The following is a 13605-nucleotide window of genomic DNA, read 5'->3' as shown; positions in this document are numbered from 1 at the left end:
TCGCGCAATGATAATTCGAGATGCAAAACTGCTTATTATAGGGAGGGTGGGTGAAAAGAACGACGGGCAAAGGTGCTATAGCAGGCTTTCCTTCGCAATAGGGGTTCTGACCAGTGAAGGAGGTGACACGGAGGAGAAACACGTACCACCTCATTCATTCGCTCAAAGACTATGTTCTTGCCGATCGCCTCATGCCTCGTTTTACTATAGAACCGCAATTTTCAAGTGGATAAGAACTTCACACAGGTGGCTTGTGTGCATGATTTTATAAGTCCTGCTCATAACCCATTCACCTTCTGAATATATCACAATCGCCCTGATGTCGGAAAACCATCCAGATTTAGGTCTGCAGAAAAATACGCGTCGTGGATGGTTGGGAATCTGAATCCATCAGAGGATTGGCGTGTTATCGGAGAAATTGCTTTCAGTGAGAAGTTTGGTGTTAGAGAGCAGAGAAAAGTACCTTAATATTTGTCCGAAAAACAAGGACAGGCAATTTCCTGTTTGTTTTTGACATTATCTTTCTGGCAAATTCGTATCGGCCCAGCGTTGTATCTTCGAGCGCGACTTGCCATGAAGTCCTTTATTGTCTCCGCCCAGGCCCCAGTGGCACATCACGCGCACGGCCTCCCATCGCTTGGAGTGGCACAGTTGGTTGAAATTGCTCTTGAACTTGAACCACGACAAGGTGGTCTTCTAGAATCAGCCTGGTCTTTCCTCCAAGATGCCTACACTGCGTAATCGCAAAGCTGTACCTTCTGCCGTTGAACATTCAGCGTCAGCCGTGAAAAGTACTAGAGACGCGACGAAGCGGTCGCGAACTATGGACTCCAATGTTGACGACGACGGTGAAGAGAGCCCACCGAAGAAGAAGAAGAGAAAGGTGCCCAAGAAGTCGGTAGCGAAGGCAAAAACTGTGGAGAACTCTCTGGGTGGCCTCCCAGTAGAGATATGGGCATTTGAGGTCAGAAACTCCTATTCGTAAACGTGCAGATTCTTACCCACTCCATCAGATCTGCACAGATTTAGAACCAAAGGATTTATGGCACTTATCTTGCACTTCGAAGCATTTTCGACGTATTCTGAAGAGCTCAGACTTAGCGCCGACTCTATGGAAAGCCTCGAGGGCATTAATCGGAATGCCAGATTGTCCATCTGATTTGACAGATATCCAGTATACGAATTTAGCATTTGGTGAGAGTTGTCAGGTCGGCATTCCTAAACTTTAACAAGTTTGCTATCTAATTACCTTCTCCTACAGTACTGTCGAAAGTTCATTGGCGAAGACAACAGACGACCACTCACCCTTTTCGCGGCAAGAATTCGAGCTTGCGTGCCATGTATAAGATCTAGGTATGTATCTTTTAAACAATCATCACCGTGTCTGTCTCCTGATTATGTCATTAGATTCGTAATGGTTGAGGGCCCCGGTCAGGTCTCAATGGATCCGCGGGTACAGAAGAAATGCCCGAAGATACTGGTCCCGTACCTGCCCAGCGTTCTCTTGTCTTACAGAAACTATGGTGAACCGTTTGGAGTCCCGGTAATTACTTGTAGCTGACGGTATCCAGAGAAAAAAATGTACTATTCAGTTGCAACAGGGGAAACTTGGACGAGAGAATGTGCCGCGGCGGAAAATCAGGCGAAATGGATGAAGGAAAAAATTGAAGAATTGAAATATATAGAAGAGGTATGTAAGCCTGACATCTTTGTCGGTACACCTTGTACTCACTTAAAACACATTAAGCATAGCGCCACATACAAAGATTGGGACGCCAAACAAAGGCATAATAATTTGTTTCGTCGTCGCCTGGCAAGGTGCGGAGATCTTCTACATCCATATTCCAGGACTCTAACGCCTTTGGAATAATTTATAGGGTCATCGCCCAAATCAAATCGCTAGGATGGACATCCGAGCTCTCTAAGATGAGCAGAGAAAATTACCAAAATTTTCTCAAATCACCCCGAATTGTTGATGCATGCAAAAATAACTCAATGACTGATACTAGTACGCGATATCTACCGAACTACTTTGAAAGTATTAATCTAGATTTAATTCAGTGCTAAATGACATGGGGGCGTTTATCAATACATCGATGACCCAGTATCGCACGCTAAGACTGTGCGCCAATCGCAAGGCTTTACTGGGAAACCGACTGCCAATATTATCCGAGGTTACCAAAGAATGTGCGGCGCGATATTCACTGGACACTCCGACTCCTTCTGCAGCTGAATTGTTGAAGGTACAGCTGGTGCGAGACCTAATAGACGACACATCATTGGAACCTTTCACTTCGGCGCACCTCGATCCCCTGCGCCTCAACTACGCAGAAATCTCCCTGGATTGGCGGACTCGCACGGAAGGGAAGCTTGTCAGCATGATCAAATCGGCTTGTGGCACCGAGTATAAGTTTGACGAAAGCAGCGTGCTTCGACTGGCGACAACCATTTTCTCATGCACAAAGTGCAAAGACAGCCACAGTGTAACCAAAGATAATTTCTGGTATCCCCAAGTCCTGGCTCATTACCATTCTATTCCATTTGATCAAAATCGTCGCGCCGAAGAGGATCTTGTCGAATTGGAACGTCGATCACTTGAGATTCGTACTGGGAGCACGTTTTGGAACGACGACAACGATATATTTTTTAACAAAGATTATATGCAAGCCATGGCTGACATTCTCGAGCATTTTGGATTTGATCCGGCGGTGACTACCTCTGAGGAAATGGACGCAGCTGATCCAATATTCGAATGCGTATTTTGCAACTGCTCGCACAGAGGACGTTACGTTTTAAGGTGGAACATGTTGGTAAGTTTAGACAAGATTTGATGACTTTACAGGTCTCACGCGGGGGCTTGTAGGCACGACATCAATGGGGACACAAGCGCCACTTTAGGACTGGTAAAATTCCGCTCACATATGAACTGCTGAGTGGGAACGACGAGATCGCAGCGAAGAGGCGCTTAGACGAGGACAATGGTCGCAGACAAGCAAACACTCTCGATTCTATGGTTTGCTCGCATTGTAGAAAAATAGGGAGCAGTACCATGATTGCCGAACACGCCTGGCAGGAGTAAGTCATGTATGATGTATCCATTTCGAAATCCCTTCTAACTCTCTTTACTTTTTAGGCATGGCATTGCCGAGCTCGCCGATTCTGACATGTTGCCTTCTCCCGCAGCAAAGACAATCAACCACAGTAGAATGTGGCCACCTCAAAAAATTAATTATGCCGTATCACGTTGGGCTCCAACAGTTTAGTTTTTGTTTGAATTGTTTTTACAAACTAACAGGAAACGGTTAAAAAAACTTGTTTAGAAATAAGCTTTGGAATGGCTTCGTTTAACATTACGTTGTGTTTTAGCCTGGGACCAGTGACCAGTCCAATGTTCAACGTTCAACGCCAACGACTTGTAAGGTAATGTGAGACCGTTAACTTGTCTGTCAATCAACCATGAATAGAACTTTACACCACTACCAAAACAAACACCTTCGTGGGTATGGTGGAACCGGGCAGTACTCATAACTCGAACTCGGTACTCTATATTCAGACATAACTAAGTTTACGTGAATATTACCATCGGCTTAGAGCAACGAAATTCAAGTACAGAACTAATTAACAAACAAATTTCTTGAAAGCTCCGCTTATTAGTCTCGGGTCTCTCACAGAACGAGACTAGGCCGTTGCTACGCACGGCAGTTACGAGTCCCGTCATCAATTTTTTTTGTAATTTCTAAGAAACTAGCAGTGTACCCGTGCTTTGCACAGAAAGTTGGGCTGCAATTTAAAGTGTTACCATATTTTTCAGGCCCAATTACAGTGTTTTTCAGCCTCGATTACAACATTTTCAGGCATATTTCGAATTTTTGGGTGATCAAAAAAGCAATGTCAGTTTGATTATATTGATGTATTATAGGAGGTGCATATTCCAGGTCATTATAATATAGTCATATTTTTAACTGACTTGAAGACAAAGATTGGACTGCAAAGAATGAAACTATTGATGTTCAAGCGGTAGGTAGCTACATAAACATGCAAGCCGTGAATATTTGAATGCTAGGGCGATGATTATGATGTAAGTATTAACAAATGTCAAAATACTAACTAATGCAACACTTTGGACTTTCTGGGTGCTCCCATTAATATTGTCCTTTTGACCGATTAACAAGCACTACAGTTAACATATGTGTTCTCTAAATTTCAATCGGAGACTCTCGGAATTTGCATATTCCGGATAAATCATGTGACTACATTATGGAACCTCAAACCTCCTATCAAACTTTCCATCCATCACGCTCTCTTATATCATTTACCATAACTCTACCCTCAGCTCAAATTGATAAATATATCGTGAACTCTTTTGAATAACCCGAACTTCTCAGTAGTTTTACGTCGCGATCCATCCCGGTTCTGATGAATTGGGACATCTGAGTGCACACGTCTCACTTGTAAAGAAAATGGGAGACCTTCAAAGTACATCCGCCCAACTGAATCACGTATTTTAAATGAAAACATGACGTACGTATTTTGAGGTATATAAAGTGGTGTTTCGCATCCGTTCATCCAACTCAAACCTCTGTCCGCTTCTTTGAACTTCAGGACCTCGCACACACATTTTTCACAATGGGTATGTCTTCTTACTTTCTTTACGCTGTAATTCATTTGGCTTCGAAATTGTTGACGATATCTTCTCATAGGTATCGGTAACACTATGAAAAACATGCTCAGCAGCGATACCAGCCCGTCGGACGAGCGTCCAGGGGTGGATATGCAAGGCAGCGACCCATCCTCGAATGCCGACACGCGTTTGACCAGGGAGTCTAGCCGCCTTACCAATTCTAACCGCGCTACCCATGGTCCTGCCCACAAGCTTCCTTCTGGAACCGGCCCTGGGACTTCCGGGAAGCCTAGTAACGTAGCTTCTGAGCTCGCCATGCAACAGGACGCGGAACGCGCTAAGGTTCATGGTATCTCTGGATACGGAACCGACGCTGCTGCCGCGGTAGGAGGCGATCTGTCCGGTACTCATCAATCTCAGAGTACGATTTCATTCTTCTTATATGATAGTTCCCCTACTGACTATCATTAGCTCGAATGATGGATGCAGGGACATCCTCTGGCGGCGGTACTGGTCTCGGATCATCATCGAAGCGCACCACGCTTGAATCGTACAGCCAAGAGGCTACCGAGGGTCGAGCTCCTGTTCCAGTCACTCGTACTGTTGTAACAGAGTCGACATACGAACGTATGTACATGGTATTTTTATGTCTAATCAACATCAATAACCATCTTTCTAGGTGGACGTCCTTCGAGTGACAAAGATTACATGTACCGCGAACGTGAATACGATGTTGATCGTGAGATTGGTCATACGGGAGGCATGTATTCCCCGTATCGTTCTGTTACTTTTGCTCATGATCTTCGCAGTCTTGTCTGGAGATCATGTGTTTGGGCACAATAAAAACAGTCCGAAGGACTCTATGCCCACTGCTAATGCAGAGGAGGACACGAACCAACTTCAACGTACGTCTCAATACAAGTCCTGTCACAATGTGTAACTTATCTATGTGCAGCGGTCACTCATGAACGGGTCCGCCACATTGAGACAGAGGAAATTTCACGAGTTAAGGATCGCGAGCGCCATAGTATGTTCGATTCATCGTTTTGCCTTGAACGTTTTGCTAAAAGTATATCTTTCCGAAAGTTCATCATATTCAACATCACACTCAGCCCATTGTTGCGGCTGAGGAGTTGGAAGAACAACACAAATCTTTCGTAAGTACCCTTAGTACGTATGCGCACTGGCAGAGTCTTGATTGAATTCTTTCAGATTCACCCCGTCACTCACGTCCGCGAAAAACATGCTAACAAGGTCGAGGATAACACCTTGTTCGAAGGACAAGTCAACCAATTCCACGACACTTTGGTATGTCTCTTATTGGCCATTCGTTTTTCGTGATATTCATCAACACACCATCAAGATGCACTCTTCGAAGGAAAGGACCATTATTGACAAAGGTACCACTGTAAATGAGACGGTTCATCATCACGTCCATCACGTCATCCAGCCCGTTATCGAAAAAGAAAGTGAGTGTCATACATTACACCAGGATCATTCGTTGTTGCGCTGACACTTTCTTTCTAGCCATCGACAGGCAACATATTCACACCACCATCCCCATTCATGAAGTTACCCACGAAGCTCCCGTCGTGCATCAGTCTCAGACCCATGCACCTGTGCCGATGGAACACTTTTTGCAGAGGGGTGGTACTCTGCATGGTGCCATCAGCCAGGAAGAGATATCAAGGAAGGTGCTTCACACTGGCCAGTGCACCCGCGAAGTGGAGGGAATCGCCGAGACCATGGAACGTGATTTGAATCTCAAGCAGGTCTGTTCTTCCGATATACTGCGTGATGATGCCTGGTGACTGAAAATGTACCACATAGGATACACGAGGAGCTCATACTCACTCTGTTACTGAAGATGCTGAGCTGGCTGCGAAGAAGGCAGCCGCAAAACGTCAGGCCTCCACTAACGTTGACCAACCAACGACTACCACGACTGCTCGCTCCAGAAACTAAATCTTACTCCACTCCAAGCGGGCGATATAATAATCTCGGTCTTGTAATTTTTTCCTTGCTTGTAGACGTGTTTGCCGCATTGTGTATTTGTACAACACTCCGATTCATTTGTGTAATACTATCGATTTTGTAATAATGTGTATCTTTGTAATCTATTCTGATGCGTAAGGTTATGGTACATGAATGACGATTAAACATTCAGAGGTGTTATCAACATACGCAAAGGCTGCTGAATGAGCTTGTAAAAACAGATTAAACTAAATTAGCGGAGTCTAGATGGGCCAGCAACCACATTGGTTGTAGCACTATTAGGTGCATGATTGAGTGCACGAGTAATAGACGCTGAAACGTTATCAGCCATTGTAACATCGTGGACCTCGTCTATCGAGGGATCAAAGGGTAAAGCGACAGATGGAGGTAGAAGATATTCCAGATCCTCAAACATGTGAGGGAATAATATCGAAAGCATATCGTCAATTTTGTGGATGAAGTCTCCTCGTTGCTGTCCCTTGCGCCTTTCTGGATTATCGACATCTTGTTCGTTGTCTTGATTGAACGGCGACACATTCACAGTACCATGAGAATTTTCCTTGGTATATAATGATAGCCCTTTTCGAGCAGCGAGGTCGAGAATGTTGCGTTCAATTGTACCTATATCGAATGATATGAGTAACGGAGATGTAGAAACTTAAACAATAAACGGATCTACCTTCCGCATAGTAGCAGTAAACTAGAAGGGAGATGGCAAGGTCAGAAATGGCATATGCATTCCGGTAAAAATCGAAACATCACCTTCTGTGGGTCGCGTTTGGCCAAGGCGGTCAATCCGTGCAATAGCTATAATTATATAGTCATAATGGGTAAAAAGATCCATAAATTTGAACTGAAAATCATTCATATACCTTGAATCTCGAAACTGTGGTGAACTACACTCTCAAGAAGGAATACCCGAGATGCACAAGTGACATTCAAACCAGCATTTTCTCGCTCTCTTGATATGATATTAGCATATGTTGGCTCAGATTTAAAGAGGCGAATGAAGCTCACCCATGTAGCAAAAGAACAAGAATATCAGGATCCGCCGCAAACTTCTCGGCGGCATTTTTTGAACCCTGATCTATTCTCAAGCATGGTATCCCATTTTCCGAGAATGCCCGTTCGACAACTAGAATAAAGCATATCAGAAATGTACCAAATAAGACCTTGTATTGAATGAAGCCCTGACTATGTAATGAATCGGCCCAAGCCGAAAACACTATGCTTTTGGCACCTGGGTCGATGTGCTTGATATATGATATATGCCGAATCAGTGTTTGAATCTTGCTTCCGAAATCGCCATAGGTCTCCATAGTTTGAATATCTTTGAAAATGGCTGGATCTATTCACCTCGTATGAGCTGTGAGCTGCATTATAACCGGATAGACATACCAATTCTGTTGTACTCAATCTGTCGGCGAGATTGAGGGGCGGGCTCTCCCAATACTGGCTGAGGAGGAGGTTCGATCTGTGCAGCATTCACTGTAAATCGTTGCACGCTATCTGGGTTGATAGCCACGCTAGACAAGAGAGACCATGATGAGCACGAGGAGTTACGCAGTAAACAATTGACTCACCGACAAACAGGACATGTTTTGCCCTCTTTTCGTAGTAACCATGCTCGCATACATCCTTCACAGAAAACGTGCGCACTGGTAGGCATATTAAAATCACAGATATTGAACTACAACTGAGAAGAAAGTACTTACCATTGCGTAATAAATCCTCTGATGAATTCACTTCGACAGAGAATGCATGTTTTGTCATCTTCATCCATTATACCTTCATCTTGATTTTTTGCGAGGTTATCAAGGTATCGCTGCCGTGCACGCGTAGTATTGATTTTTGCTTCCAACTCGTTTTTCTCCGTGACGCACGCCAGGCCTGCGTCCGCCGCTGAAGCTTCTTCCCACTCAACATCAGCCACCGAGTCTGAAATTTCCTGCAATTGCCGGAAGTAGAGAATCCTTTGATTGAATGCTTTTCTGAGAAGGGCCAGGTCCGCATCAAGCTTTTCGTGCAAGGAATCTGACACGAAGAATAAGTTGACCTATACCATGATGAAAAATATGTCAACTTTACTCTGCTCAGAAATAAAGCGTCGCAATTTATCGATAGCTTCCCTAACAATAACTTTTTCCGGGTTGTTTTCTTGTAATATCTTCACAGCAACGCCGTTTAGATCAATAAGAATCTAAACAAATAGTTAGTTAACAACAGAAGGAATAGAAAAATCGCGACTCACGCTCTTCACAGACCTCCCATCTAGACGAATCAATATATCCTTGCGTTGAGAAGATAGCTCCTCATGCAACACCTCGTGCTCTGGCTTGATATCTAGACCTTCAGGGACGTCCAACGCTTCAGCAGCAGCGGTGGCTGCCTTCAACGCAGCTTTAGTTTGGCGCACTTGTTTTTCACGGACTTCATGTGCCGCCAACAACGTGCGCTCATTGACGAGAGCTTCTCTGCGGTCGGATAAAATGGCAGCATATGCCTGCAGGTACGTTTCAGCCTCACCTTGGTCATCCAGAGTGCGCTGATACTCTTGACCATCGACGTCGTCTTCTGCGCCCCCTGGATTCAAGGGCTTCGTTAACAACTCCATGATGTGGGTTCTCCATTCCCACGTAAGATCAGACTGGTCATTGAGAACTTCATCCACGATGGTGTTAGCTTCTTCCATCTACGAAGTACTGGAATGAGTATCATCATCGCAAATTTAAGTTGGCATGAACATACCAAATCTGTAGACCTAATTCCTCCCTTGCCCAGCAAGGGGAGATCGATAATTAAATCATTTAGAGTCACAGTAGGCTTCAAATTCGGTCCGTTGAGCATACTCATCGCTTTGGCAGCTTCATTTTCAGTTACTACAAAAACATCGATAAACTTTTAGCTAATCGATATGCCGGTAAAATGATGCACAAAAATATACCTTTTAGAAGCTGACGCCGCAACTGTTCTGCAGCCTGATAGGCTGCGTCCTCGTCGTTGGATCGTCCCAGGACATGATAAACATCACCCTGTAGGAACTTGACCCTATGGAGTAGTACATACCCCTCGCGCAGGCGGCTCTTCAGCGTTCTGCGTTTCACGCGGTGTTCTTCTCCCGCTGGTGTCTTAGGAAGACCTTTTTCCTCCGGATCTTCGTCTTCCCCGCCATCATCTTCACGACCGTCTGCACTATCGCGAGCCTTTCCCTTTCCTTTTTCGTTCGGCTCACCAGCTTCAGCTGAGACTTCCCGTTGTTGGCGCAGTTGAGCGGCTTCTTCTATCAAGATCTTGCCTTTCGCGTCATGTTTCGTCAAGGCATCTTTGATTTCTTCCAGGTGTTTGTTGGTATCTTCCTCGACAAGAACCAGAGTTCTCAGTGCGTTTTGTTGGTGATTAGGAACCGTGTCGTCTTTCTGTTGCAGTTGTGCGTAACGGATCATAAGCTGGATCTATGAAAACAAGATTGAGAATAGAAACAATGACAATATACAACAAGTTTAGCATACTTTGGCTTTCCAATCTTCCATTAGATTTTTCCAGTTCTGGTCTCTCATCGACTTACAAAGATCCTGTTAGGAACGCCTTTTGATCGTGACATAAAGTTCCATACCTGAAGGACAGCATCGATGGTCTTCAGAGCGCCCGGTTTATAGAGACCATCTCCCCGTTTCTGTAATTGACCAACCTACATAGAAGATCCTTGAATGAAAATGCACAGAAAAAGAATAGAAAGTGGTGTATACTTGAGGATGTGTACAGATCCCACGCAACCGACGAATAGCAGATCGTAGGAGATTTCCATTAACCTGCCAGCCCTCGGTAGCGGCAATTCCTCTCGCATCAAGACCCAATTGCTGTAAGATTGCCTCAAGGGTCTGGTCGTAAACCTGGAGTGCGCATCAAGTTGAACAATGTAAGAAAAGATCGAGATGTACTCAGAGGCCGCAAAATGGCTCACATGTTGCTCAACTCGACCTAAGTCAATCCCAACAAGGTATCGCGTTTGTTGAGGAATCGTCAATTCGGATGTCACGCAGGACTTCATTGTCCTACAGTATGCACGCATCAGAAGTTGTTTATTGAGTTGAAAATGTGAGCATACCTAATTCCATAATGCTTCAAAAAAGCCGCGAAGTCTTTGGCGAACCCCGGTTTCAAAAGTCTATTCCAAAGGCGTAGATCGCCAACAAGTTGATCGATGCGCAAAAATCTTGAAAACACACACATTAACATCGAGGGAAGGCGGTATCAGGATACAAACGACGTACTTGAGAACATGAATAAGGTCCGACATCTGCGATTTAGCCGGTGTGCCTGAGACGGCCAAAGAGGATAGGCGGGGTATAAGAGACACCATCTCACTAGATGTGTTCAAAATTCAACGATGTTATCAATGACAAGGGAGAAAGCATGACTTACGCAGCCTGTCCACCACCAACCATTTGAACCTCATCCATAACTACGCGCTTCCACTCAACCATGACCAGAGGGCTCCTAAGCCGCGAAGATGTATGATAAGACGCCTCTTCTCTTTTCGGTCTGTCTGGCGGAGGACGCGCGACGTGAATCTCGCTCCTCAGCACATTATATGTGGTAATTACCACATCAAATTGGTGCACGTACTCACACCACTCGAGGACTTCACCGTCATCACTTCGCGAATTTGACCCGTCCTCTTCAACATTCCGTGCTTTGGATTTGCCTTTTTTCTTGGGCCTTGATTCTAATTCTACCTTCTTGAATCGTTCAAGGCCCCACTTTGTTTTACTGATGGGGACTTTAACTTTGGTCCATCCGTCGTACATAAGAACTTTGAGAGAGGGTGCATGGTTTGCCAACTCTGTCTTCCACTGCGATGCCAACGAAGGAGGAGTAACAATCAAAGTGCTCTACAGAACAATAATTAAGCACACAATATAGCGAATAGGAAAAAAGGTTACTTTGATGGCTTTGACATCAAGATGCCCATCGGGATCCCACCGTGTCAAACTAGGATTCCAGTCCTTAGGGGCTGGGTTGAGAAGCATCAAAGCAATGGTTTCTACAGTCTTACCCAACCCCGGTTCCTCTGCCAACATTGCACCGTGTATCGTAGGCAACTCGGGAGCTTCTTCTGCTAGCTCACCACTCAAGCGATTGTAATACCAAGTTCGTTCACCATCTTTAACCTCACTCCAAAACGAAAATTGGCCAGAAGACTCCTGTGGGACGAGTTTGCCGTCAGAAGTGACTGATATGCCTTCTCGTTCTAAAAGCCAGGCAACACTACGGAGTTGGAAAGGAAGCAATGTGGAAGAGAGGGCAACCGGTTGCATGGCCTTGGTCGCCTCCGGAGATGGTAACGGCGGAGCAGGTCCCATCGTAGAATAAAATGAGGACACTGTCATGGTTTTGCCACCGGAGTCATGCATATCGTCATAGACCCAAGCTGCGGTTAAAAATCGTCGCCGAGCATCCTGACGCGAGTGCACATCTTTCTTGCTGACGCGTTTAGATGAAAACGGTTTCATAATTGCAGGGAGAACGATTGATGCCGTATACTCTAGCTGCAAAGAAAAGAAAAAAGATTCTGATGGAGGCAGTACTTTCAACTTGGCTTCGAGGTGCGACCTCCCCATCAGTTGCAGTGTCCGGATGGCAAGTAGAAGATCAACGGCCGATTCAGACTGAATGTCGTGAGAGTTGGCGTCGATACGAAGGGAAGGAGTGATAAGCAACCATTCCCCTTTTCCGGATACGATAACTACATGTTCACCGTCTTGGGTAATCCTGACAATTCCCAAATCGAGGCTGGACCCATTCAATGCCAGCAGAGCCGCCTGCAGTTCATCATCCTCTCTGTTCCAAATGTCGAGGGAGACTGGGTCTGGTCTAGCAAACCCAATATCCTGGGTCAAGTCACTATCATAGTGTATATTCAAGAGATGATGCAAAATAGGTGCCATCTCACCATGGTGAGGCATATCTTGGGACCGCAGTGAAGAGATCGTTGGATAGCTGACCGTGACACGATATTGCTGAGTACTCTCCTCTGTGTTACTGGTCAAATTTGCAGAATTTCTTGCCCGTTTTGATTCCCTTTCTTCTTGTTCTATATCGTTGGATGCTTTTCGTTTACCCTTCAGATCACGACCGGGTAGCAAATTGGCAGTGCCATCGTGGATCAACCTCGTCAACAGCGTAACATTGACATTGGGCACAAAGGCATCATTCTGGTTGGTTGGATATGTTCGAACGCATAGCTGATGATTGGATACAATCTCGCGCATCGAATGCGTATGATTTATGTTAGAATCGTTGGTAATAAGTATGGTGATGGCATGAAATAAAGCTGGAAGTCGGTTCAAAAAAGAATTATTGCGGTCTTCGGAGCCGTAAATTCTTTTCACACAATCACGTGTTAATGTTGATGTCAGTGACACGGCGGGCAAAAGTGCTGACTAGTCAGCCTGGGAGTTGGTCTGACCAGTCACCTGACCAGTGTGCTGACTAGTCACCTGACTAGTCATGTAGCTGTCACGCATTTATTGTCACGCTGCTAAGTTTCTGTAATTCCGCTCATTGATTGTAGAACAGAGGATTTCTTTTCTATGCCCCAGAGACTTACACAGGGCGGGCGTCGTGTACCTTCTAAACAACGTCGGGTGACCATGCACAAGTACTCTGAAAGCGTGATTAGTTATCCATTTGTTTGAATAATGACTGAATTTCAACCAAACACAAGAAATATCCAATTCCGAGTCATTCATTACTTTTCCTCAGTGACACAGTGCTTCGGAAGACAATGGTTTATTCCCATTTAATCTTATGTTACTGAACTCATTTACCAATACTAACCAGCGTGACAACATTTGTGTGACCTCTCCTGACTGGTCAGTTGATTCGTCACGGAACGCGTCACGATATAGTCACGTGACTGGTCAGACCAACTCCCATGCTGACTAGTCAGCACTTTTGCCCGCCGTGTGACATGACTTGACCCAAAC

At 45.1% G+C, this 13605-nt stretch overlaps 3 protein-coding genes across 3 annotated transcripts; 2 read left to right on the top strand and 1 right to left on the bottom strand.

Moving 5' to 3' along the window:
- Positions 1-724: 724 nt before the first annotated feature.
- JR316_0010455 (uncharacterized protein) lies at positions 725-3263 on the top strand (the record flags this gene model as incomplete). Its single annotated transcript, XM_047896123.1, has 10 exons — positions 725-964; positions 1014-1208; positions 1262-1353; positions 1408-1523; positions 1572-1690; positions 1748-1818; positions 1878-2008; positions 2062-2810; positions 2864-3075; positions 3134-3263. 10 exons carry the CDS (start codon positions 725-727, stop codon positions 3261-3263), a joined length of 2055 nt encoding a protein of 684 aa, XP_047744168.1.
- Positions 3264-4626: 1363 nt separating this feature from the next.
- JR316_0010454 (uncharacterized protein) lies at positions 4627-6586 on the top strand (the record flags this gene model as incomplete). The annotated part of the gene is made up of 11 exons (XM_047896122.1): positions 4627-4630; positions 4701-5042; positions 5093-5248; positions 5301-5360; positions 5431-5526; positions 5577-5648; positions 5708-5778; positions 5834-5929; positions 5985-6090; positions 6149-6393; positions 6452-6586. 11 exons carry the CDS (start codon positions 4627-4629, stop codon positions 6584-6586), a joined length of 1383 nt encoding a protein of 460 aa, XP_047744167.1.
- Positions 6587-6848: 262 nt separating this feature from the next.
- JR316_0010453 (putative ATP-dependent helicase) lies at positions 6849-12888 on the bottom strand (the record flags this gene model as incomplete). Its single annotated transcript, XM_047896121.1, has 21 exons — positions 6849-7237; positions 7296-7316; positions 7379-7423; positions 7489-7577; positions 7634-7751; positions 7812-7964; positions 8015-8142; positions 8200-8274; positions 8332-8650; positions 8705-8816; positions 8868-9308; positions 9365-9495; positions 9561-10068; positions 10126-10176; positions 10230-10304; positions 10363-10506; positions 10578-10668; positions 10722-10829; positions 10888-10980; positions 11039-11508; positions 11560-12888. The coding sequence occupies 21 exons, from the start codon at positions 12886-12888 to the stop codon at positions 6849-6851; spliced, it is 4890 nt and encodes a 1629-aa protein (XP_047744166.1).
- Between the last annotated feature and the right edge of the window lie 717 nt (positions 12889-13605).

Source organism: Psilocybe cubensis, chromosome 10, assembly GCF_017499595.1.
Source record: "Psilocybe cubensis strain MGC-MH-2018 chromosome 10, whole genome shotgun sequence".
Lineage (NCBI taxonomy): Eukaryota > Fungi > Basidiomycota > Agaricomycetes > Agaricales > Agrocybaceae > Psilocybe > Psilocybe cubensis.
This window is presented reverse-complemented; position numbering and strand designations above follow the sequence as displayed.